Source organism: Zosterops lateralis, assembly GCF_965231275.1.
Source record: "Zosterops lateralis genome assembly, chromosome: 1".
NCBI lineage: Eukaryota > Metazoa > Chordata > Aves > Passeriformes > Zosteropidae > Zosterops > Zosterops lateralis.
Window position 1 is genome coordinate 17,235,186 of NC_139762.1, and position 26,211 is coordinate 17,261,396.

The following is a 26,211-nucleotide window of genomic DNA, read 5'->3' on the forward strand; positions in this document are numbered from 1 at the left end:
TGTGTCCTGACAGCAAAGAAGTCACAACTCTGGACTTAGAGGAGGAGCACAGCCAGTAGGTTGAGAGAAGTAATTGTTCCCTTTAGTACTCATTAGATCACACCTAGAATTCTGCACCCGGCTTTGGCCTTTGATGTAGGCAAGATACAGATAAACCATAATAGGTTCAGCAGAGGACCACCAGGATGGTCAGAACCTGAAGCACTTCTCTGTGAGAAGAAACTAAGGAAACTGGGCTTTTTCAGCCTGGAGAAGAGAGAGCTTTACATGGACTCATGAGCAGGTTTGAACTTCCTACAGGGAGTTCAGTCATCAAAAAATGGAGCTAGGCTTTTCACAGTGATGCATGGCAAGAGGAGGAGAAACATTGAGCATGAACTAAATAAAGAGTAACTGAGCACATGGAAAACCTTTTTCTCCACCAGATCAGTCAAACACTGCAATAGGTTGCCAAAGATGTAGTGCCATCTCTATTTTTGAAGTTTTTCAAGATCAGACTTAAAAACTCTGGGCAACCTGGCTGAACCTCATATCTGACTCTGCTTTGAGCATGACACTAGGCTAGAGACCTCCTGAGAGCCCCTCCATTCTGAATTACTCTGTGATTATGTTGTTGTAATATAGTTTCACAATTCTGGGGTAGTGACAGCAAAATCTTAATTGTTTGGAATATTCAAATGATTTGGCTGTGCATTACTTTTGGAATCCAGAAATGGTACATATGCCGTGTACATTATCCAAACAGCTTGTATTTGTGCTTATTTACTGGTATGACGTGCAAACTGTGCAAAAATATTGGACTCTAGCCTTAGAATATAGATACCTGCCAACAGAAAATGAAGGCTACATGGTGCTGCAAATGCTTTCCCTGTCTATGGAAAGTGCCTTTTATGTGCCAGAAAGAAGCATTTATACCACAGGCTTTTTTTACTGCTTCTCACATCTGTTAACATTTACATGTGTCAGAAAACAATACCTGAACAGTAAAGGGAAGGGATACATGAAGTTCAAGGGTATTATATAAAGAAAAATGGCATGTCATATTGCACTAGTACATTGGAATAAAAGAAAAGGAAAAAGATTTCTTGGACTTGTCAAATATACTGAATACGTGGGTATAGTTTGTGTATACTATCTATGAATGCATTTCCATACCTGAATTGAATGACCCAAATTGCCAGTAAATGGAACTGAACCCATGAAAGGGTCAAGGAGTGATAATCAGGAGGTGAAAAAAATAATAATGTCTTGGTTTATTAAAAAAAGAATAACTTTTTATTTCATTAAAGGCAGGATTTATATCAAAATCTTCAAAGTTGGATTCCTAAATATAGACTTACCTACTTCTATTGAAATATTTTGCATTTTTGATAATCTTTTCTTCAGCTGTCTTTTTGTTAGTACAAACGGAGTAGGTTAACTGACAAATGTTGCTGTATATCCACAGTCCTTAGAGGCAGCTACTGTGTTGGGCAGTGTTTCCAAAAATAGTCCTTTGAAATCTTACTGTGAAAATCCTGAGACACAGTGTAGTACTGGATTTTGTATGATGTGGCAGTTCTTGCAGATGTTACCACTGGCAAGTGATTTAGAAGAACAGCAAATTAGAGAGAAACTGGTCCATGATCCCCTGAACACAGAAGGAAAAAATCAGTATTTGATACCTTTGTAAAAATTGGTGTTTGCATTGGTTGCATATGTACCCCTAGTTCTTGAGGCATCTATTTGGGTCCTTTGTTCCAGTTTCCTGCACGATTCTGTTCTTTGATGCCTCACCCCAATTTTCCAAAATGCACCTGCAATAACGAGCACAGACCCTCCCCTACAGCTATTGTCATTGCTTAATATTGAGTTCTCTGTGGAAAGTGACAAAAAAAATACCTATTCTCCCATGTGTTTTGAGTTCTAGAAAGAAGTGATGGCTAAAATAAGAGATAATTAGCCTTGAATTGAGTCCTACCTAATGTGTAGTCATAATAAAGGCAAAGGTCAATTTTTGTTTTTTCCTAAGTTCCTACTAGATAATGCGTCTCCAAAACATTTTTTTTATGAACATCTGCTTTTGCACATGGATACAAGTCTTATCTGAAATTATTATAAATGTTAGAGTTCCACACTCACTACACTGAAAAAGCCTTGCATTAAATCTGTGAAGGTGCAGTGAATAATCACATAAGGCATATGGTTTCCTTGCCCCCAAATTTAAAACCTAGAGCTTTAGCAAAACCACCATATGAATGGCATGTGCATACTTATTTTTGGGTTTGAATCAGGGATGTGAAACATCTATAGCAGTTTTCTTCTGTTGCACAAGAAAGTTGTGAGGCACCTGAAGAATCACTTGGTAATTTAAGCTGATGAGAGATCAGCTCTTGACAAATGGCAAAGAAGAAAGACCTTCATCCAGCAGTTTTTCTGAAGAAAAAAAAAAAATAGAAGTTAAGCATTTGGTAAGCTTGCATTCTGGTCTTTGTGCTTTATAGAGCTCCTTTATCATTACATGTAGACCTGTGGTCTCCTCAGTCTTATGTCCACTTGAAGTCAGTGGTGAACCTTCCACTGACTTCTCTGGTTGCTGACCCTGGCCCAGGTTTTGCACACAAATTAAGTATAGAAACATAAACCTTTCTGTTATCATTTCTTCTCATGTCATCTTAACTCTGGCCTATCCTTTCAGAAGGGTTCATATTTTAAGAGTTCTACCCAGCTACTTGAACCTAGATATCTGATTATAGTAATGGAAATGTTAAGAAGGAATTCTAGATAAAATTATCGTTGATGCTTAATTGACATTTCTGACATAATTGAAGCCTATCACAGGCAGTCTTACATGCTGCATGTGGGGGTCAAAGGGTGAAAGGTGACTGGAAAGATGCTTGTTTTGTACATTTGGCTAACACAAATACTTCCTCAAGTACAAAATGCTTTGATCTCTCTAAGTAAATGCCATATGTGTGCAGCTGTGGCCCATGCCTCACGACTGCTGGAAGGTTAGGAAAAGGTAGCATATGAATTTGATGTCTGCATTCAATTTATGCTTTTATATTTAGCAGTTCATAATTTTGTGTAATATTTTAGCTGTATGAAAAATATGCACCAAAGTTGAGTGATAACAGATTTCTCTGTGGTTTAACCCAACATTGTTTGGGTGAATACAGATTCCTAAGTATTGCAGACTGAAAATACAGGTTTTAATTAGAGCTGTCTGAGCCTCAAAATACCTGAATGCACATTAAGCCTGGCAAATTTTCAGAAATCTGGGAGTTGTGTGGAGCTGATTTAAGCTAAGCAAGAGTCTTCTCCTTTCCAGCTATATTGCATTTGCAGTTGCATCACTGACTTGCAACATACTTAAGTGAGATCCAAAGCCATTATTAATGGTTTTCTGATATGTAAAAATGTTTTATCACCAAGGCCTGTCTTGTGTCATACTCATGTTGAACAGTACCGTACTCCCAGGGAATTTCCACTGAAAAATTTGAATGACTTCCAGAGTAAAGGATGTAGTACTACACATGACTGAAAAGCTGAATCAAGTCCAGAATCAAGTCCAGAATCAAGTCCAAAATCAAGTCCAAAAGTTTGGTGCCTTTCTTGAACTTTTGTTTTTCATTCTTACATGCAAATATTTAAGGTTGATATGCCCAAATCTATGTCCCTCAAGATATTTAACATGAATAGTTTGCTGTGACAATAAAGAAACCTACTACAGTCAATGGGACACAAGGGTACATCGCATGAATCCAGTTTCATGATCAAGACAAAAAAAAAAAAAAAAACCCAAAAAAAACCATGGCTTTGTTTCTTAAAAATATTGAGCATGTAAAATTTTACTTTGGGGGGGTATACTTTGGGGGGAAAATTGTGACTCACATGACTCACATTAAGCATGTGCAATTTCTCCTTAAAATAACAAAAATACAAATCATAACCAATAGATGGACGTAGTGCAATAACCAAATAACCAGAAAATGAGACATGAAAATATCAATTCACAGATCCAAATATGATAAAATATAATGCATTGCACTTCTGTGTGGATGTTAATGGATATATGCATACAAAAGCATACATGTAGTAGATGGATGCATATGTATAATGCAGTGTTGTTAATATGATCGTAAGTATTTTATTTATCAGCTGTGTGGGTTAATTCATGCAATTGTTCTAGATAGGATTTGAACAGTTTTGAAATAGAAGCACACTGATTTGTTTTTCTTTTCTCCTCTGTGTTTTTGCTAGCTCCTACTGGCCATGGTAGGCTCTACAGATGACGCTCTGCAGGAGGCAGCAGCTGGTTGCATAGCAAACATTCGCAGATTGGCTCTGGCAACAGAAAAAGCAAAATATGGCTGATGCTTCAGCAGCTTTTACCAACACACTTGTTTGCAATTCAGCTACATTTAAATACACAATTACTCCTTCTAGCATCTGTATTTCATAGCAGAGCTCATCTATTTGAAGATAATTTAATAAAAATAAATCTGTGGAAACTTACATTTAATTTGACATTACTGGTTTGTCACCCCTAGGTTTGATGAAAGTCCCACCTACTTTTGTGTGTGATTTAGCATTAAATCCATCAAAAGACCATCAGTTATGTTAAAGACATTTTCTACAATTGATATGCTCTTATTTTAATTCATTGTAGATATACATGGTTTTGCTTATCTGTGACATTACAATAAATTTTGCTTCTCTGTGTGTGTGGTTATGCAGCAATTTATGAATGTCTTGAACAATTCCCTGCATTATAATCTTGTCCAGTCATTCTCTTGTTATGCTTTTGCATGTTTGATCACTTGTGAGTCACAGGAGAGCAGAAAATGCAGATACATGAATCTCACATCTGGCATTATATAAAGACTGCAAACAGCTGTAGCAATAGACATCACTCCAAATTTCCCATTTCTTCCAACATCAAACAAAATAGTGCTTAATTTCATAAGTAGCTGGTGAAATGTGTTTTAATTAACACGTTTAACTCAGCTCTAAATAAAGAGTCGGATATTAGATTTACATTTGCACATTATCTTTTTGTGTTTTTAAATTTTTAACTGAAGACATCATTATATTCATGTAGTTACTTTTTTTCTGCATAAAATGATGTTCAGAATTACAGTTGCTTTCAAAAATGCACAAAAATTATTATTGATATTGTAAATTACATCCTGTATCCACTGTACTATGCTAAACAAATAATGCTAGGGCATTTATTTGAGAGCAGTAATGTCTTAATTGCAAGCACAGACTGCTGACAAGAATGAAAAAAGCAAATATTTAAATGACTTGCATTTGTCAAGGGCTCACTTCTGAATTATTTTTTACTTCCCTTAATAATTAAAAATTTTCTTGGTTTAGAAGCATTTTGCAATTTCATTATTTTCCTCTAATTAGCATGACTTCTCAAGGCAAATAACTTTCTTGCTGACAGAAACTTCTGAGGAAGACATAATGGCAATCCACCTTTTTATTTGTGTTTTCTCTGAAACCGACATGAAGACTCATTTTAAGTTTCATTTTGGAATACTTGCACAATTCTGAAAAAGGAGAATTACTGGGCCCTTAGGGAAGGTGTAGAGGCTATTTTAAATGAAGCCAGCTATGGACAGATGCTGACAGTGTGAAAATCGAAATGTCAATCCAAGTAGTATTTTTTGATCAGTATAAACACCAGCACAGTCACAGGGTTCATCACAAGCTCCATCAGCATCCAGTGACCATGTAAATGCTATTTTAGGTATTTTCGAGCTCTGCCCCACAGGCCTGGTATGTTATTTTGAATAAACGTGTCTATATTATTATACTGATGTCACAGCTGTAGTAGTATCATATGCTTCATTGCTATACCCAAAAATACTTCTAAAATAAATGCTAATTGCCAAATTCATTTGAAAGAGAAGAGGCTTGATTTTATTTTTGTCTTTTCTGTGAGAGAAGCTGTGGATACAAATAGTTTATCACAGTCTCACTTATGAATAACACGTAAAATGGTAGCTTATTTTTTCTAACTGTTGAAGGGAAAAAAACTCCCTGAAAATAACTCTTGTCCTTAGCATGACCTCTCAAGGCACACTTGATTGTTTAGCATGGATTTCAAATGGAATAAGTTCTAAAGCAAGCTTAATTTTATGATACAGGTGTCAGGGCAATAAATGTCATGTTTCTGACAATGAAATGCCCTCAGTTTGCCATTCTCACTCACACTGGTAGCCCTTATGCCTCCAAGTAGTTAATCTGAAACCTTTATTTTAAAACCTCAGACAGTTAATCCCAGACTTAAGCTAACTTACTTGTGCTGTTTTCTTTTCCTTTACCATGCCTGCAGTTTTAAAATTCTGTGCAAGGAGAAGAATTGTTGAAATCGATATGGATCACCACATAGGCAAAGAACTAGTATTAGAAAAATACATCTTTTTTGGCCAAAACTGGTGGATTCCATGTAATTAATATAAAGAGATTTAGTTGTTGGAAAATGAATAAATGAATGTGATCCCTGGCCCCTGTGAGTGCTGCAGTACAGCATGTACACTTGAAAAGCTTCCACTTTGTCCACAGATCTGTGCTGAGTTTCACAGTGCTGCAGCCATCTGAAAAGGGATCCTCACAAAGCTGGGTCCCCCATGCTGCTCACACAGCCCTCCAGTCCTCCTGGCAGTGCCCACCAGCCTATTCAAGCCCTGGCACCAAACCAAGGCACTGCCACCACCCAGGCACAACATTCCCACACGTTTAACCAGGCAGCAGGCAGCTCCCACTCCCTGGCTCCCATGCTTGGAAGGGAAATGCCTTCACTCCTTGCTCTTTCCACCAGCTGCTACTTGTCCATGTAAACCTGTAGCCTCTTAGGAAATATGGTTATACTGCATATGGGGATCAGTATTATTTCCAACTCAGAGCAATTCAATGTACAAATTATTTTAGTGGCAGAAATGTAGTGGTTTAGAAGAGGCAGTCAGGCTTTCTCCTGTTCATTTTCCATCATCTGCTCAGTCTGCTCCCTCCATGTTTTCTCTGTGTGATTCCTGTAGTTTCACACTTTTATAACATGGTTCTTTTTTCCTGTTTATGTACATTGACATTACCGTCAGCAGGGAGCATCTATCACTGTTCACAGTTTCAGAAGCTAGATCCCACCTCTGCAGAGACCATACTCCAGCTGGCAGTCACAACGCCAGGCCTGCTCTTCACCGGCTGCTCATTGTCAGCTTTGTTCCTCAATTACACTAAAATGTCAAAAAATGCAGAGTCCAAGTAAGAAAAATTGTCATGAGGAAGTATTGTTTTGAGTATGGAAATACTAGAGTTGATGAGAAAAAAAGCAAGAGAAGAAATCTTTCACCTTTATGCAATTATTTCTGGAACCTTATAAGCCCACCACATCTTTCAGTCTACACATCTGTCAGCAGCAAGATAGCTTTTCTTCTACCACTCCATGACTTTATGATTTATTGCTTGGTGACAGATAACCATTATCAATAATTTAATTGTCCCAGGATGTTCAAACTACACATTCAAATCCAGGATTTATGTTCATTTCCTTTTAATGTTCATGCTAATGACAAGTGCATGTGCTCTGACACACGATATTGTCTCCAAGTTGTAAGAGAAGTATAAACTTCACGGCCTGGGTGCAAGGAATCTGTGATATATTAGGGGCTTTGTTATTTTGCTCAATCACCAAAACTTTCCTTTGGAAAGTAAATGAGCTTGAGACTCACAGGGCTGTCTCAAGATTTGACTCAGTAATATGCTTTAGGCTAACTGATCACTTTGTGTAAAAGTGTGGTACCTCTTTCAGTCCGTGTCTCCTAAAATGAGTTGAGTGAGCTGCTTACACTGGGGGTCAGATGTGAATCATCCCAGGAGGCTGAACTAGATAATATGTTAGTTTAAGAATTTCATCTCATAATAAATTAAATGATTATTCCTTGCACATTTCCAGCAAAATAATCTTTGTTTTATACATGACAGCAGGATGACTGCGATGGAAAATGTAATGTGTTTCTTCAGCAGTGGAATTCAAGTTTCCATGCAGGCTGTTTGCAGAGCTTATTTCCAGAGTCAGAAGCTGACTGGTCCCCAACTGCAAATTGTGGTTTGCCTCTTCTTTAGCCACTTAAGCTTTGCCACACACTGCTCAGGATCCAGAACAAGAGAAGGAGGCTGTGCTGCATCTTGGCCATTCTTGAATTCAGACAACCTAATTGTGGACTGTTCAGTGACTTGGCACAGGCCAGGATCAGCATGTTTCAGCCATAGCCATTGCAGTGATATTACATTGCACCATTTCTAAAGGAATTAATTTTGCCACTTACTGTTCTCTCCCTCGCTTAAACAGCGATATTCCTCAGTGTTTAATATTTTGCTGCTTTGGCTATTGAAAGCAGCCAAAAGTCACCCATTTTCATGAACCTTTTCCTTGACTGCAATTTTCATTGTAACTTGTGCTTTGCTTAGTTATCAGTTCAATACAACTTTCTGGGAAGTATTTCCATTGACAACATCACCATGGCTTGTATTTATCCTCTTGATTTGTTTTTGTGTTATCTGACAGACACCCTTCAGTTGGCAAGTTCCTTTCTCTTTTCCAGTTGTTGTCATTGGCAAGTTATGTGTATTTATCCTGGTCTACATAGAGCACAGGACCCTTCAGTTGCTTGATCTTTTACAACTGCAATCAATTCTACTTTAAACACAAATGTTTTCCTTCTGAAAGGCTCATCAATGCACGTAAGGAAGTGTTGACTTTGGCTTCTATATAATATAATGTGACCTAATCCTGCCACTTCTGTAGTTCAGCAGTGACACAAAGCCATCTTCACTAATTTCACGTTTTCATCATTTGAGAATCCTGACACAGTGACAGGATAGTACTTGGCCAGTCAAAACCTTTGCTTCTTGTTACTTTGACTGTGTATTGGACATTTGACTGTGTAAGAGGACCACAAGAATGACATTGTACTAATGCTGAACCATGAAGCAAGAGGTTGTAAACCAGCAGTTTACAGTCAACTCCCCATTGCACCAGGATCATTAATGCCTTTAAAGCTGCTCCCTTCTTTCTTAGGTGAGAAATGGGTAAGAAGCTTTTGGGGGTCCAGATTGTTCCTTGCAATTGTTAGTGGTGATAAAGTCTTGTCCAGCCATGCTGGACTTCTTCACTAACAGCCCACTTCTTCAAGGGCTTGGTGAAGGCAAGAAAGAAAAGCTCAGCACCTGTGCTCCAGTGGGTCCATCTGGCAGCAGAGTTTTCCTTCAATGGCTGAGCCTTGAACCATACCTTCTAATATCCAGATTAAATAGCTAGAGATTTGTGTCCTTCTGGAAAAAAAAAAATAGAAGCTTTAATAAAAATGGTAATTAAAAAAATACAGATGCTGATAAAATTAAAAACATATGATATCGAGTTGAAATTATTTAGTGCTGAAAAATGTTGGTTGATTCAGTAGTAGTTAAACTTCCAAATAACTTGTCTTGAACAAGCAAATAGTTATAAGTATTTGGCTATGTGTCTTTTTTGAAAAAAAGTGAACACAGATCATGTTGCTGGTTCCCTCTACCACTAACTGGTAAAGGCTGCACTATAAAATTAGTGCAGTAAACCACTCATCTTTCCAGTTGCCGCATTCTCTGTCCCACTTGACAGCCTTTTGGGGCCTCCTTGGCTCTTCAGCAGAAAGCACCAAGTGCAGTTCTGTTGCTCTAATGAAAACATAACAACAACGTCTGGGAAGCCATAGAATGATGCAATAACCGTACAACTCTGCTTGCTTTAATGTGATGAAGCTTGCATATTTGCCTGGCTCCAGAGTTTTACTCCTGCCAGTATTGTACTGTAAAGAGACTTGGCAGAACACGTTCAAAGGCTGTTCGTGGTTTTTCACTCAGCATTAAACCTTCCAATGACGGAAGGGTGGGGGAACACATATTGGGACAAACAGACACTCAAAAAATAAAAAAGAAAGAGGAGAAGGAGGCTGGTGGTAGATGGTCAGCAGTTATGTAAACCTTGGTTATAGGACTGGGGTTGATTAAGGCTGAGCTGAGACCCACTGGAGGACAACACCAAGTATTACTCCAGTGGGTCTTCTCTGCCCACTTTCCAGGGGGTGATCAGCCCAAAATAAACCAGCTCCTAATGTTCAGACAGAAGAGATCAGTATTCTGCTTCGTTCTCATGCTGTCCTTGATAACTGCTCACCATGGGTTGCAGTAGTCAGAGGCTCTAGGATTGCCCTTTTCTGTCCTGTGTTTGCTCTGTATAGGGAAAATCTCTGTCCCCATGGCTGCCAGTCTTACTCTGCAGACCTTCATTGAACTCATTTATGGCTGTCTATTTTTTTAACGGCACCATTTGGAAAGCAGACTACCTAGTCCTTACCCCTGCATGAGGTTAGGCAGAAAAATATTCAAAGTTAAGCTGGAGCAACTCTCGGAGAGAACTATTCCATACGCACTTGCAGATGAAGGGCAAAATATGTTCAGAAACAGAAGTTATGGTCAGATTGATGCCTCCTTCCAACCCGTTCCACAACTGTCTGTGGTGGGGTGTCATGTAAAAGGAAAAATATTTGGAAGAGCGGACATCTGTGGGCCAGCCTTGGTATGCTTCCCAGAATGTAATGACTAGGTGAATGTTTTTCAGCGCGGCAACTAAGGAATATAGGTGACTGCCAAGCGCTGGATCTGATGTGGCGTGAAGAGGTACAAAACAAAGAGGAGTGATTTGTCTGAAGAAAGTGAGGTTTAATTATTTCCAAACTCGGCATTAAAAAAAAAAAAAGCACTACAAAACAAAGAGGAATGATTTGTCTGAAGAAACTGAGGCCAAATTATTTCCAAACTCCACATTAAAAAAAAAAAAAAAAACAACCCAAAACAGAACTCTTTCCAGTCTCCTCAAGTTGCTTTTCACATTTTTGCATATCTTTAAGACACTTCCATTGTGTGGACACGCTCCTTTCACCAGTCTTGGGGCTCTACAAGTATGGCTGTAGACTCCCTTCTGTGGACATTTCTACATCAACAGTTACTGAGATATATGTTATGATTTTAGTTCCACTGGCAGTTACTGATATCTAATTACCACTTTATCTGTTCTGAACTTTGTAGGAATGTGTAATAGAAACCACTTTAACTTTTGCTAGAACTGCATTTGAATCATGTGTCTCCTCTCCTACAAGACTGCCACATCCACACCCACCATCCCAAAAGAGCTGAAATATTTTTCAGCTTTAAGAGGAAAATACTTTATACTCTACCATGTACATTCTTGCTCTGGGAGATGAGAAATGCAGGCTCTACTGTCCCACAGCACCCTCAGAAACTGCAAGAGTCTCCATCAGAGAAAGCAGACGTGAGAGAGGCCCCTTGTGGCCTTGGAACAGTTATTCCATTTCATGGACAACCATTACAACTAGGACAAAACACAATTGTGATGTTGGCGTGCCTCACAAAGTACTGGCCAAAATGCTGAAGTCCACAAGCAGCTTTATGGATGTGAAGCATCTTTCTGCAACCTCGGGTTTAAGTCCTGAGAGGCTTGAGATCAAGCACGGAGCTTCTCTGTGGAGTTTCCTAGTACCAGCAGTCCCAATGGAGGGGTTAGCACCCTGCAGCATTGGGCAGGGGGCTGATAGGCAGCCTGGGCTCAGGGCTTCCACTGTGCATCTGGCAGAGTGTGCACTGGATGCAGAGGCATATATTTTCATAGCAGATCTAAGTGGCAGTTTAGAAAAGCTGATGCAGCCAAAGAAAACCTTGGAAAGCCCTGCAGAATGAATCAATAAAACTTTCTAAGAATTTAATCCAATGAGAAAGTTAGCAATTGTCAGAAATCCGTGAGATTTACATTTCTAAATTAAACAGGCCAACGAAGTAACAAGATTGTGCTTCTGTAATCAACTAGTGGCAATTTTACGAAGTTGTAAGAATGTGGAGCGAATTCACTTACAAAATGTGGCTGCCACCTGCAGGTACCCCTTCAAGGTTTCATTCAAGAAAGCCTGTGGAAAAATAGATGAAATCTCACTTTGCTGAGACAGGTAACATTTTGCCTTGGCCAGCAGCAAGTGTGATTTGAGTAGGTTTGCCTTGAATAACTGCAAACGAAATGATGGCAAAACAGGTGAGAGCCAAAGGGAGGCTGCAGGCTACCCCTGGAGAGCTCCTGTTGAATGAGGAAGTGCTGCAAACCCAACCTGCTGTGGCAGGAACACTGCCCTGGGTAGCTCTGGGTGATAAATAATTGCATAAAGGTTCCAGACATGGATTGTGGGATGTCAATCCTGCCCGAGGAAAGTCTGAGGGGAGGGATGGAGGAGTCACTTTCAGTGATTCCCACTTGTTGAGCTAATGTGCAGGCACCCAGTGTGCTCCAGTTCTGGGAGCACCAGGGCTGAGGGATTGCACTCATGCCCTGTACCTCTCACCTGGCTCTTTGCTGCAGGGCCCAGGAGAGAACAGCTGCACCTTCAGCTGCATGGAAGAAAGTGAGGTGGACAGAAAGGTTTTATTGAGGAAGGACTTTAGCAAGAAGCAAGGAAAGATGATTTAGTTTCTTAGCCTGATAAACACAGATTTTGGGATCCTGCACAATGGAATGGCAAGCCAGGATGCCAGGATCCAAAGGCAGCCCCTCTTTTGGGAAATTGTTCTGGCCAACAAGGGACATGAATCAACACTGCATCTACTCAAAAAAGGGATATATGGCCTATACTACTCTCATGCTGCTCCCTTTTCCATAAATACACAAAAGTACATGGCTCTCTGCTATGAGAAGAGAGCTTCAGAAAGTTTTAAAGAAATTTTATTTTAGTGGGGATCCCATCATGATCTGTGAGCCAAATGCCCTGTTTGTTACAGCATTAACTAAATTTTATGGGGATGCATATCAGCAAGGCATTCCTCCAGCCTGTCCAGACCTTGCTGCAATGAGACCTTGAGTTTGACAGCCCTGACGAGCTGCTGAGAAGCAAAAGGACTTGAAGAATGAATATGTGCACAGGCTGTCCTGCCTCCAGCTCAGACTGTTTCCTTCTGTCTCAGTCTGATAACCGTACAGTCTCCCAAAACCTTCTCAGATGGCTGCTGTCCGGCGGATCCCAACAGAAGCAGGGAGAAAGAAAGCTCACAAAAGGCTTGGTATCTCTCCGAGCAGTCTCAGTCTCTGGTAGATTAGCAATGCAAACAAATGAAAGCGTTTTGGAACCAGCCAGGGACTTTTGGCAAACCCATGTGTTTGTGACTGCTACCTTTATTGGAGACAATTGACATGACTGTGTCCTTTCCAAGCATTTGGAGCATTTCTGTATTATCAGCCGCTTGGTCCAGGGCTGCAGAGTCCATCCAAGGGAGGACTGAGGTATGAGGACTGCTTGAAGCAGCTCCATGAGTAAAAGCCTTAAAAAGCTGGATCTTTTATGTAAGAAATCATATTCCTTGGACGGTTTATAAATGTTCATTGCAAACTATCTAGTGCTGCTGCCAGACAGAATTACCTTAACTGGGACTTTATGGCTCAATCCATGGAGAGTCTCCCACATAAACACAGGCACAAATCAAAGTGCCTTTTTTTTTGAGAGACAGTGCTCCAAGTGGGCCCAGGCATCCTAGCTGCAGTCTTTTACAGGACAGTGACTGTGACATTGAAAAAGACTTCAGAACTGAGTTCTCTGAACTACAGGAGGCCCAGTGGGTGTCCTCCTCAAAGGCTTCTTCAATAAAACCCGTAGTGTGTCACTTGTGCACTGTAGAAGACCATTTGTTCCTCCCAGATATCTGCATCCCATGGAGGGAGACATTACAGGCCACTGAAGAGAAATAAATGTTGAGAATGAAATCAATTTTCAATTCAAATACTATGTGGCCAGGTGGCTTTAATCCTGTTATTGTCCCTAGAAAGGTGAACAATAAAACCCTCTTCTAGGATTTAGTGGCTCCCAAAGTGCCCTCTTGATTTGAGATTTTAGGGTTCATAATCCCAGGGCTGCAAACTCTGTACTATATCCTGTAAATGGCCTGACAGCTCTTGGCTTGCCAGGCAAGTGTTTTCACACTCTGATTCACCCATCTGCAGTAAGACACTAATATTTCAGCTGTCCTTGGGGAGAGCATCAGCAAAACACTAGAGGTCTCCTCTCTATTATAGCAGTGACTTGACCCTCTCCAGCCAGGACCTGACAGGGTGACAGCTCTCCTAAGGACACCAAGTGTTTGAGCCAACACCTGGTGCCATGTGGTGATGTGAAGTTTGCAGTTAGTGAACAGACCAGTTCAGGAGATCTGGGCTTTCACTGCTGCCCTGGGCAGTCCAAAATTCTGTTCACTTTCCCTCTCATTAGATACTAGTTCATGGGCACAGTGCTCAGCTCCTCATCAGTGGCAGCAAGGTGTCTCTGCAGCAAGGTGCTCCTGCCCCAGCATGGACAAGCTTCTCACCACATCCCTGCAATCCTTTCCTCACTGAATTAGTGAAGAGAAAATATAGGCAAGTAAGGGATGCATGGGTCTATTAAAACAGGCTGGGATATGCCTGCTGGAGAAGGTAAGTCCAAAGGGCTTTAGCTGACCTCCTCTCTGCCCTGGGAATCACCCAGGCTCAGACACCTGGAAAACCTTGCTCTGCAGAGAGATTTGTAACCTCACCTGATGCCATCACAACTCCAGAGTGTGTGGAGAGCCCCTCTCCAGGAGAGCACAACCTGCCATGTGGCAGAGCATATTTGTCCCATCACTCTGAAAGGTCCGGAGCACCTCAGGGCAGTGCTGCAAGTACTGCTCAGGCACTGCCAGGATGGGGCACACACAGCACCAGGATCTGCCCCATTCCTGCCTCAGCTGCCAGCCCAGGGCACATCCCACACTGGAGGAGCCCACAGGAGGAGGCTACAGCTCTGCTTCGTGCTTGCACTTACTCCCAGTGTTTACCCTGGCAGCTGGAGCAGTTAACTTTATACCATTTTGCTACTTTGTGGAAAGACTGTGAGGTGACCAGCACCTGAGTCTGATGACAGCTTTGAAGGAAACAATCATGCAAACCTGAAACTGAATCTATCCTTATCCCTGGGGCACATCCCTACTGATGGCAGTTGCAGTCTTTCCCTGGGCATCCTAGGGCACTTTCTGTCACAATCCTGTAAACACTTACTTAAGGCTTAATACTACACCAATGAGGAATTCTTGCAAAGTCAATGGGATAGCCAACAGTTATGTGTACAATCAAATGTGCAATTTGGGTCTGAGCACTTTGTCATATCCTTGGCCTGTGTTTAAAAAGAAAAAGAAAAAACATGAAAACCCACAAATCACATTTAAGCTAGCAGAATGATTTATTAAGAAAAAACACTGACGGATTTTTGAAGTACTGAAAGGGTTGAAATAGTCTGAATAGAATGAAAATTGACACGAATTTTTACCACAATGCAAAAGGAACTTGAACTATTCTAATAAGAGTTTGCTTTAATGTTCGTGCATGTCTTCACATCCTGCTTTTGGCAATGGCCAGCAAAGAACTACTGAAATACTGTGAGAAAAGCTGTTCTTGTGTTATTTCTGGCCCTGTTGTAGTGCATGAAATCAGGACATCTCATGAGAGAGACTGATATTCAAGATTTTCAGTCTATTTTTCAGATAAAAAAGTCTGGATATATATCTAAATTTCTGGGTTTAGTCATGGCTAGATCTCACAGCAACAAGTAAAGTATCTGTGAGGTCACAAGTCAAATAGTTACAATTCAGAAGAAAGTATAATAGTTATATTCAAGTAACTTGGAGGAAAAAAACTGTGAAGCCAACATTCACTTGCCAAGCTAAGGTGGATGTCTTCTCATTCTCAAAATAACCCTTAATGCCATCGGGGAATTTCTGAAGTTTATTCAAAGGGTGGATGGGGGTTATGATTAAACTTAGAGTGCTTGGAGACATAATGACTGTCATAGGCATGGTTCTGTGCATGTGTGTGGCTCTAATCTGTCTAAAAATCATTTTTGATAAACACCTTCGGGATCCAAAGAAATGAGGGCTCTATGAACTATATGTTTTCTGGTGCCCCTGCCAACTCTGAATAAATACGCTGTGTGTGTAGCCAAGGTCTTGGAGAATTATTTCCTGAAAACTACTTACTTTAGAACCAGAAGGAATTAATGAAGATGTGCCAGCTATTTCCTTTGCTGGCTTGCATGCCTCAGCCTCACCAATAATAAATAGTAACAGTGTGTACATGAGTTATGCTGCTACAGTTCATGTTTTGCACTCTGCAGAATCCATCTATTCTGTACACAAGCAGGAAAGCACAGAGTGTGAGTTTGTTGCCTTTCCTCAGGTGTCTACATTCGAGGCTTGCAGTAGCTATCAAAGCCAAATTGCATCTTGAGTCGCTGGCTTTAGCCTCTGCTAAAATAGCATTTGTGTATTTTACAGCTATTTACAGAGGTTTGACCTCTGTAATGCTGAAAAGGAGACAATACAGCTATCAGCACTGGTTAAGCAGATGAATATGATTGGCCTGACTTTTTGATCTGCTTGAATAAACATTATTATTATTACTGGACAACTTTCAGAAAACTTCTAAATCATTGGAGATTTATAAATTATCAATTATGTAAGAGCTAGAGCAGCTAGGGAGATGTTTTTGTATGACATTTGCAAGCAATGAGAAAGGAGACTTTCAGACTCAGGCCAACAACATTAATTGCATGCCATCTTTAGAAGAATCTTCCTGCAACCTTATTTTATCTTTAGATTTTCTCAGGCTTCCCTTGAGGGAAACCAACTCCCCACTATGTGACTCCCAAGCAGAGCCAGAGAGAGCGGGATCCTGTGTCCCAGAGGAAGCTCTCCCCAGGCAGCTCCGGGTGCCTGACTCCACACAGTCTTTATAAAAACTGGCACTAACTTTGGGGTTTTCCTTCAAGACACAAAATCCCCTCAATCACATCCGTGTTGCCAAGGCAACGCACTCCAACTCCCCCTGTCCTCTCCAGGACCCAATATCTACCAGAGGAGCTTCTAGACAGAAAATCATTGAAACCCCGACTCAACCGCACGAGGTTTAACGCCGTGCAAGCAGCCAAGAGGATGAGGATAAATCAGAGGTTTATGCAATAACTGGAGGACCATCAAACCAAAGCATGTTATGACTACTTCTCCCTGTTTAAAATCCTAAAAGTCAGCCTGAATCTTGCATCCTCTCTGTCTTGTGTCCGGAAAATGCCTCAGATTTGGGGTTGAAAGTGAATACGCTCTGGGCTGACGTGTTGGGAGCTGCTACCCCGTGCAGAGCTCTGTCAGTACAAAGGAAAGAGGAAACGTTTCTACTGGTATTATTAACATGTCAGTAGCAGTGATAGATTCCAACTGAGATCAAGCCCTCTTGTATTAGCAGTGTGCCAAAAGCAGAGTAGGAAGCAGAGAAAGGGGAGGAAGCGTTATTATTCCTGTGTTACAGCTGCAGAAGAGAAGCATGGGGATTGTGAAATCCTCGAGGTCACACAAAACCGCGTGCAGCTCAAGTGGGGAGGGAGTCAGACCCTCACAGCTGCCCCTTGTGTGCCCCCTAAGCCCACGTGTTTCTCCCTGGCTTGCCGAGCTGGTTGACATTTTTGGATATTTGGGGATGCTCAAGAGTTAGGGCTGGTGGAGCAAGTCCCTGGGGATGGGTCCCAGGCAGATGCCACATCAATCACAGTGTCCTTGCACATTGCTGCACTACCTTTGCTCTCACACATGTGCACATCCTCTTCTCTTCCTGCCCAAAAAAGACAAGTTTGAGCAAAAATGGGTCATGGTTTGAACCATCCTGCAGATAATTTCAAGTTATGAATAGACCTCTAGATCTGTATTACTGAAAAATATTGGTGGCAAAATTACCTGACTTTATGCTCTCCAGTAGAACTAGATGAGAGAACAGGCATAAAAAATAGGGAATTCAATAACACAGCGTGGTGTGTTTATTTTTGCACAGGTGGCTGAGGAAAAATTAGATTTATAATTATTATTGTTATCAACTGTTCAGCATTTATGCTTAACTTTTCAGAGCAGTGATTTCTGCAATGTGACTTGCACCATTAATATTAAATCCAAACAAATCCACATTCATTTTCCAAATGTAGAACAGACATCACCCATCTGAGATACTACATCAAATGGAACTGAGTCACTCCCTGGCTAATACAGACTTGATTCCAAAGATGTGATTTTGCTCTAAGAATAATAAGTAGAGAACTTAAAGCTCTGTTAAATAAATAAAATGTCTAAAACATAGCAAAATTAGTAATTTTGATTATATTGATACGTTACACATAATTAAGAATGTCATCTTCTTTGGGGAAGTTTGAACCGCTGTTGGTTTTTTTTACAGAATAAAAGAGCTCATGTATGTATCTAAGGCTCAAGTCTCTGGCTTGGTATACCTTGGGGTTAAAGCAAAAAGCTCTAGCTGAGGGGTGATGGTACAGACTGGAGCAACCCACACAGCTTGGCTCCACAGAGGGCACAGAAGAAACCAGGCAGGCCACAATTGCCATGAGTGGAGTCTCCAATAGGGCACACACAGACCCCACCTGGATCCTAAACACGAAATTGAGAACAGCTCACACATATAAATGAAGCTAAATAAAAAGAGGCCTGATCTCAAGACAATGGCTCTGTCCCAGGCCAAACTGCAGAGCTTCTCCTGCTGACCACATTTCCTCCTAATTAAGACTGCATTACACACAATTCTATTCCCAGGGAAACCACCTGGCCCCTCTCTGGAGCCCTTTTGCCCTTGTGGCTGGTCATAGAGCCCCAGCTAAGCCTGAGCTATGGGATGCTGGGAAAACACATCTCCTGCAAACACCACAGCCCTCCTCCTCCTCGTGCCCACTGCACACAGCAGCTGATGCACAGCAGAGGCCTTATGGAAGGAGTTTTGTTTTACACGGCCCAAGGGGATGGAAACCTAAAAAATGCAATAAAAAATGGAGGTGGAGCAGAGAAGTGAGAAAAAATAAAGACCTTAAGCACAAGTTGGGAGATTGTTTTTCTGACTCTTTGGGGATGTGTTCAGATGGAAGTAGAAATAACTGAGATCCTTGTTTGGAGACCTTTTTCTGGTTTTGTTATTAATTCTTAAGACAAAGCACATGCATAGAACAGAACTGGGTCTTCCACCCTTTTAGATAGAGCAACAACTGTATGTTGGGGGCTTCCAGGTCTGCAGTTTGTCTGGGGCTTTTTGCTGCCAGTAGCCCCAGTGTGAGGGTGTTATCAGGGAGGCCACCCATAGAACCCCATACTTCTGAAAGAAACAGAGGCCAGCTGCATCCTTGGATGCTCCCTCCTTATGTTTGCAAGATCAGCTCCCTGACTTCAGAATGGTCTCAGCCCCACCATACCAGACAGCCATAATAAAGCCATGCTCACAGCTTTATGGTTAACCTCTTCCTGCAGCTGAAGCACCCTAGCCACTTTCCCTTGCAATATTGTATGTGGTAGCACATATCCACTCTACAAACCAGCCATGCCCTCAACCTACTCTTTTCCAAACATAAATAGCATGCAAAACTTCCTGATTTGTGGAAGGCAAGAACTGGACCTTGACGCAAGGTCATCTGCATTTTTACAGGGCTTGTATTTTGGCTTTCTCATCAGGTGATGTCTCGTCCACCTTTCTGCAACATTCAGCAGCATGCAGACAGCAGACCAGCTCTCTTGGTGGACACCCTTCCCAGGTGTACACAGTAAGGACATAGTGGAGTTGTGTGGAATGCAACACTGGAGCTACAGTCTATCATTTTATCTGAGACCAGTCCAATTATTTGGAATTGAAAACAGGGTTTGATTAATGGTCACATCAGCCAGGTTTCAGAACACCCTCTTGACAACATCCTCATTTCACCTTTGGCTGTTGTTGCTCTCCTTGCTCACAGAGGTCCCCACATTCTTTGGCCCTGCAGTTTGACAATGCTGCAGCACCGGCACTAAAGCTGCTTTAGGGATAGTCACAGATTATATTGATGTGTTTCCTTCTTGCATACATCATCCCAAGACACCTTCTCACTAGTTTGTCCAAACCAAATATCCATAAAGAAAAGAAATAAGTGCACAATATTATCTTTCAAGTGCACCTTCAGTCTTGTTGAGAAGCTTTCCAAAGCTCATTTCTCCACAGGTCTTTGCATGCAAAAATCATCTGGCAGCTTCAGAACCTATCTTTGCTTTCTAGTGGCCCAACATAATTGTGTCCCCTCTCAGATGTATGCCCAGTATGATGACCTCGCTGATCCCAAGGATGGAGCACTGAGACCTTCCTTGCTCTAAGACAGTGGCTATTCTAGGCATTGGTCCAGCAAAGTCTTCAAAAGAGGCAGTTCTTCCTTTCTTAGGACTCTATTTAACAAAACTCCACATTACAAGATTTAACTTCATCCCTATGTCATCTTATTCCAGTGATCTAGGAGCTACCAGACTAAGCACGAAAAGCCCATTCTAAAGCTACTCTGCCACCTCTTGCTCCTTGCAAGAAGCAGACCAAACTCCTTTTAGCCAACATGGTTAAGCCAGTTCATCCTTGTCTATATATGCCTCAAGACTTTGCTCAGCAGTGATCCAGCTGTGAGGGATGCCAACAAGTCTCTGCAGCTACTTTACCTGCAAGTGTGGCTATTTTGTAGTTTGGATAACATCCCATTTGGCATAATCCTAAATAATTTCTCACCTACAAAACTTTAGGCCTTTCCATATACATGGCTATAGTTTTTAACCACTCAACCTGCCACAACACAGAGAGTGCCAGGGACTTGAGGAAATTCTTTGAATTTCAAACATATATGTTTACTGTGAAGGAATCTGCAGCTGGAGGGAAGAGCTGTGAAAATGCAACACCGACTAAATGTTTGCTGATAGCATATAAAAAGTAACCAGAACAACGGACAAAAGCAACATTTTGCTAGAAGTGGACACCAGAAACAAGGACTGTATTTAGAGACATAGATGGAACCCTACTGAACTGGTTTTGGATTTTCCCCCACTCATGGCTGGAGAAGGGGGAAGCAGGCAGAGCAGGGCTCACAGCCAGCCCCAGTGGTGCCATCTGAGCTCTGTGGCATGGCTGCCAAGCCCAGGCAGCAGGGCTGGGGCTGCAGCCTCTCCAAGAGCTGGAGCGGGGCTGGCACTGAGGAGCTCCATCACTCGCAGCCTCAGGAGCAAATTCTCCTCTCAGCTTGACAGTACAGTTGATTTTTTCCTGGCTCCTCCAGTGAGACACATTAAGACCCAAAGCACCACTTTTAGGCTCTTTCTGCACGATATCCCTTGGAAAAGTGCCTTGATGCCCCTTTTTGGCATGCCAACTTGGCCTACCAGCTGTCTGGAGCTGGCACACAAGCAGGGGCCAATAGAGGGCTGTTGCAAAGAATTGCAAGGAGTTTTTTGCAGCTCCAGCCTGGCAGGTGCCTGAAGTCCTGCTGTGCCCCAGGCTTCTGTCCCACTGTGGGATGCAGGGGAGCCGCAGTGCTCCCATCAGCCGGTGCTACATCCTCAGGGGAGCCGGCTGCAGGCTGCGGTATGCGGCCAGCAACTATTGACTTCTTTTTCCATGCATGGAAGGGTAAGTAACCTTAATTAAAAACATGAAGCCCACAGTTTGTATCACATTCATGATGTTAAACAAGCTCTGGAAATAGAAACACTGTTTTCATTTAAGCTTTCCAACTGTGATCTATGTAATAAAATATGGAGGGGGCGGGTGTGTGTGAGATTTACATGTGATGATTTGGGAGATCTCACTGCTTTGGAGGCTTGTGAGGCGCCGCAGTGCCAACTGCTCCTGCCACTGCCTCGCCACGTTTGGCAATGCCTGCCCCACACGCGCTTGTTTTTTTCAAGTACTGCTTTCCAAATGGTGATTTCTGCCCTCGGCTCTTGCTGCTGTGACTTATTCTGGGTGTGGGATCTGCCAGGCCTTCAGCAACCTGCTGCCCTGGCTGTCTGTGCCCTGCCCAGCTCAGGACAGGCAGGCAGGTGAGCAGTGCACATTTCCACCACTCCTAGGGACCACACATGTCCTTGAGGATGGCCACATACCCTGCAACTGCAATGATCCTCCAAGCCCAAGCCCAAACAGCACCATCACCAGTAGACACAGGAAAGGAATATATTTTACCTTCCCAGGTCCTCTGATCAACCACACAGGGAGTGAGCATCCGTACATTCCACCGTGGTGGACAGGCAGAGGGAATGATCTTCCAAGGGCACTTGCTCAGTACCTTGCCAGTGCATGGATTGCCCCTTCTCCAGAGCCTGCCTCAGCCTGCAGAGGCCACAGAAATATGCCATGCCCCATCTGCACCTTCCCTCAGGCTCTGGGGACCAGAACCTGCACCTGCCCTAGCAGACGGGTTTGGAGAGGGGAGTGGGATGACAACAATTGTCTGAGACTGCAAAGGACTGAGAGCACCTTCCTGCAGGTGCTTGGTTTTGGTCAAACCAGTCCCTTTCTAAGACTCCTTTTGCTGTGACATAATTATAGCAACACTTCCCATGTCATAAACAGTTCATTTGGGCCTGGCAATGATCAGAGCCGTGTGTTTTGCAGGAAGCTCCTATCCAGCATGTTAGCACAGTCTAACAGGAGGCATTTGTCCCACACTGCTCCGCTATGACAGCTTCTCCTCCAGCTGGCTCCTGAATGCTCTGGCCATGTCATGTCCTGAGCAGGGGCAGCCTTACCAGGGCTTTGCCCAAAAGTCTGTGGAAATGCAGGATGCACAGCCTGCACAGGAGCATTTGTGCGGTTATTTACATTTTTCTACCTTCTATTTTCTCGGCAGGGGACTGGCAGCAACTTGTTCACGTCTTTTCCTCTCACTCAGGGGACAGTAATTTTTCTTTCTGGGCATTGGGGTGTCTTCAGTGCACTGCCCTTCCCCAGCCTCTCCCCTGCTTCCCGTCAGCAAGTGGAGAAACTACAATCGGGACCGGTGAATCCCGATGCCATGCTGCCCCTCTTCCAGGAACGCTTTCCCCAAACTGTGTGGCTGCGTGACGTCACGGAGAGCGGCCATGACGTCACGCACCCGTGACGGGGGGGTAGCGGGGATGGGGGTGAACCTCGGGAAGGAGCCCACGGCGGCTGAGCCCTGCGGGGCGGCGGGCGGGGTCCCTCGGACCGCAGCGTGTTGTCCCCGCCGTCCCCAGCGCTGGAGCGCCCAGCCAGCGGAGAGCCGCGTACCGCCCGCGGGGGGCTCCGCGGCCCAGGAAAACGGGAGGGAACGAGGCCAGGGCGGTGATGGCAGGGGCCGGGGAGGTACAAGTGGTAGCGGTATGCGGACTCAGGTACTCTGGGGTCACGCTGGCAGGGACAAGGCCGGGGACACGGAGAGCGGGGAGTCGCGGCCGGCGGCCGCACGAGGGATCCGCGTCGCTCACGTCCCTCCGGGCCCGCAGGCGCAGACGGCTGCTCCCGTTCACCCGCGGCGGTCAAATACCGTCTGAATTACATCCTTGTAAATATTGACCGTGGCCATCTTCTTCGTTTCTGCGCACCGAAAACCAAAGCGTTCAGCGCGGCGGGGCCGGGTGCGCTCCGCGGGGCTGCGGGGTGCGGGCTGTGCAGCGGCGGGCCCGGGGGAACGGGGGCACAGCCCTGGGGGCGGGCCGGGGGCGCCCGGAGACACCGCCGGCCACTGCACAGCGTGTCTGCGGGAGAGCCGGCTGCGCCGGGGATGCTGAAGGCAGCGGGGCTGTCTCCCGGCTTGGACGGCGGGCCGGTTTACAGCCCTGGGCCGGGGGAGCCGGGACACACGACACACAAGATGAGAGAGGGAAGCGTAGTGGGAGATGGTTCCTGGAATGGTATCATTAAACACCGGTGTTAATGAGCGGCACGGGGCCGTGGCTGCGCCTTGCGTCCCCGACGGGGGTCTCTCCCGCGGTCAGGGTGACACCAGCCGGTGTCCTCAGCCGCCTTCCCCGGGAGGCCCCCCCAGACAGAGGGCGAGCGGCCCCGCCGTGCACCGCCGTCCCCTCAGATGCCCCTGGCCGGGCTCCTCCCGCCCCTCCGCGCAGCGCCCCTCGACGCCTCTGCCCGGGCGGGGCCGTGCCCAGCTGGGGCCGCTGGGGTCCCCTCGCCGGCGGTGACTCCCCCCGGGATGGGGAGCGGCAGTCCCGACAGTGCGAGTGGCTGCGCCTTTGGCGGCTGTGCCTCCGGGCGCCGGCTCTGCGCATTTGGTGGTCGTTAAAAACAATTTGTTTCCCTCCCCGTTTGGGGAGGGGGAAAATCATTCCGGAGGAGGGGAGGGGAGGGAAAGGGAAGGGAAAAGGGGGGGGAAAGGAGTGAGAGAGAGAGAGCAAGCGAGACAGAAACACCAAAAGCCGACAGAAAACCCGCGCTCCGAACTATTGCGACACGGAGCGAGGAGCGCGGCGAGGGCCGGCGGCGAGGTGCGAGCGGGAGCGGGCCGGGCCCAGGGAGCGGAGCGGGCCGGGTTGGGGGGGGGGGCCGTGGGAGCGGGCCGGGCCGGGCCGGGCCGGGCTGAGTGGGGGCCGTGGGAGCGGGCCGGGCCGGGCCGGGCCGGGCCGTGGGAGGGGCGGGCGGCCTCCCCCCGTGGGTGGGCAGGCACGCCCGGTGCCTCCGCGCTGCCGGTCGCGCCGGGCGGGTCTGGGCGGTTCGGCGCGGCTGCCCGGTGACCGCTGCCGCCTCCCCGCAGCGCACGGCGAGCCCCCGCACCTCGGAGCCGGCGGCCAGCACGACGGCGGCCCCCAGCCCCCCACCATGAACACCATCGTCTTCAGCAAGCTCAGCGGCCAGGTGCTGTTCGAGGAGGACGCCAAGGAGCGGGAGCGGAGCGGCCGGTCCTACGTGGGGGTGGTGGAGGGCCCGCACCACGCCGAGGTGCTGCTCCCCGACAGCCCGTCCATCAAGGAGAGCCTCAGCCTGCGGAACCGGCGGACGGGGTATGCCGCGCTCTGTCTCCGCGCCGCGCACCGGCCTCGGGGGCGGCTCTGCCCGCGCTCCCGGCCGCGTCGCCGATTTGGGGTTGCGAGATGGGTTTCTAGCTGAGTTTTTGCCCGTGGCCCCGGGTTCGTATTCTCTGGAATTCTCATTCCACAGCTACGGTGGGAAATTCCGGCGATAGGTGATGCAGGGGCGTCCGATTGGGCCGGAATGTAGCAGACAGAGCGCTCTGTCCTGCCGCGCCTGACCTCCCCCTCTGCCTCCGAACAGAAACAAGCCGGGAACACCGGGGCTCCACCGGCTCCTTCGGGCGCTTCACGCAATTAAAGACTCCAAAACGGAGGCGCCGGGCGGGACATGCGGTGCCGGGGTCGGGGCGGGGGCGGGCGGGCGCTGCGCGGCCCCGGCACTTGTTCCGCCGTCCCCGCGGGCCGAGCGAACGGGCGGGAAGGAGCCGCGTTCCCAGGGACGGCATTTAGAATGGACTAGCGCGGTGCCACTCAGGGGCTGGACAACGAGCTATTACGATCGGGTTTGCTAAAACGGCAGCCGAGGCTGAGCCACCCGAAGCCGGTTTTTTGGAGGGGCTTTTTTGGTTTGTTGGTTTTTGGGGGTTAGGGATTTTTTTTTAATGCTGGAACAGGTGAAATAGAAGGTGATGAGAGGACGTGCGAGCTCTGGCGTGTTGACAGCCGTAGCTCCAAGGGTTGGACTGGCAGCGCTGACGAGACATTTGGGGTCAGTGTTACAAAGTAACGATCCGGGAGCACAGTCAGGCGGCCGCGAAACGAGGCGTCCCGGGGAGCTGCTTGCACTGATGGATTCCCACCTTAGCGGTTGCATCAGCTCGCCGCTGTACCGGCGGTGGGGCCGGGGCCGCAGGTGTGTGTGTTGTGTGCTGTGTGTGCTGTGTGTGCTGTGTGTGCTGTGTGTGCTGTGTGTGCTGTGTGTTGTGTGTGCTGTGTGTGCTGTGTGCTGTGTGTGTGCTGTGTGTGCTGTGTGTGCTGTGTGTTGTGTGTGCTGTGTGTGCTGTGTGATGTGTGTGTGCTGTGTGTGTGCTGTGTGTGTTGTGTGTGTGCTGTGTGCTGTGTGTGTGCTGTGTGTGTTGTGTGTGCTGTGTGTTGTGTGTGCTGTGTGTGCTGTGTGATGTGTGTGTGCTGTGTGTGCTGTGTGTGCTGTGTGTGCTGTGTGTGCTGTGTGTGCTGTGTGTTGTGTGTGCTGTGTGTGCTGTGTGCTGTGTGTGTGCTGTGTGTGCTGTGTGTGCTGTGTGT

At 45.4% G+C, this 26,211-nt stretch overlaps 2 protein-coding genes across 2 annotated transcripts in view; both read left to right on the top strand.

Moving 5' to 3' along the window:
- The window catches only part of ODAD2 (outer dynein arm docking complex subunit 2), a gene marked incomplete at its 3' end in the record, with an annotated part of 61,764 nt that extends 57,408 nt beyond the window's left edge, over nt 1–4,356 (top strand). Inside the window, exon 12 of the mRNA XM_083876214.1 lies at nt 4,243–4,356. Coding sequence (XP_083732340.1) covers nt 4,243–4,356 — 114 coding nt within the window. The remainder of the gene's footprint in view (nt 1–4,242) is intronic.
- A 20,392-nt stretch (nt 4,357–24,748) lies between these two features.
- The window catches only part of MKX (mohawk homeobox), a 47,845-nt gene continuing 46,382 nt past the window's right edge, over nt 24,749–26,211 (top strand). The window contains exon 1 of the mRNA XM_083876338.1: nt 24,749–24,939. Within this exon, the coding sequence (XP_083732464.1) occupies nt 24,758–24,939 (182 nt within the window). The 5' untranslated portion in view covers nt 24,749–24,757. The remainder of the gene's footprint in view (nt 24,940–26,211) is intronic.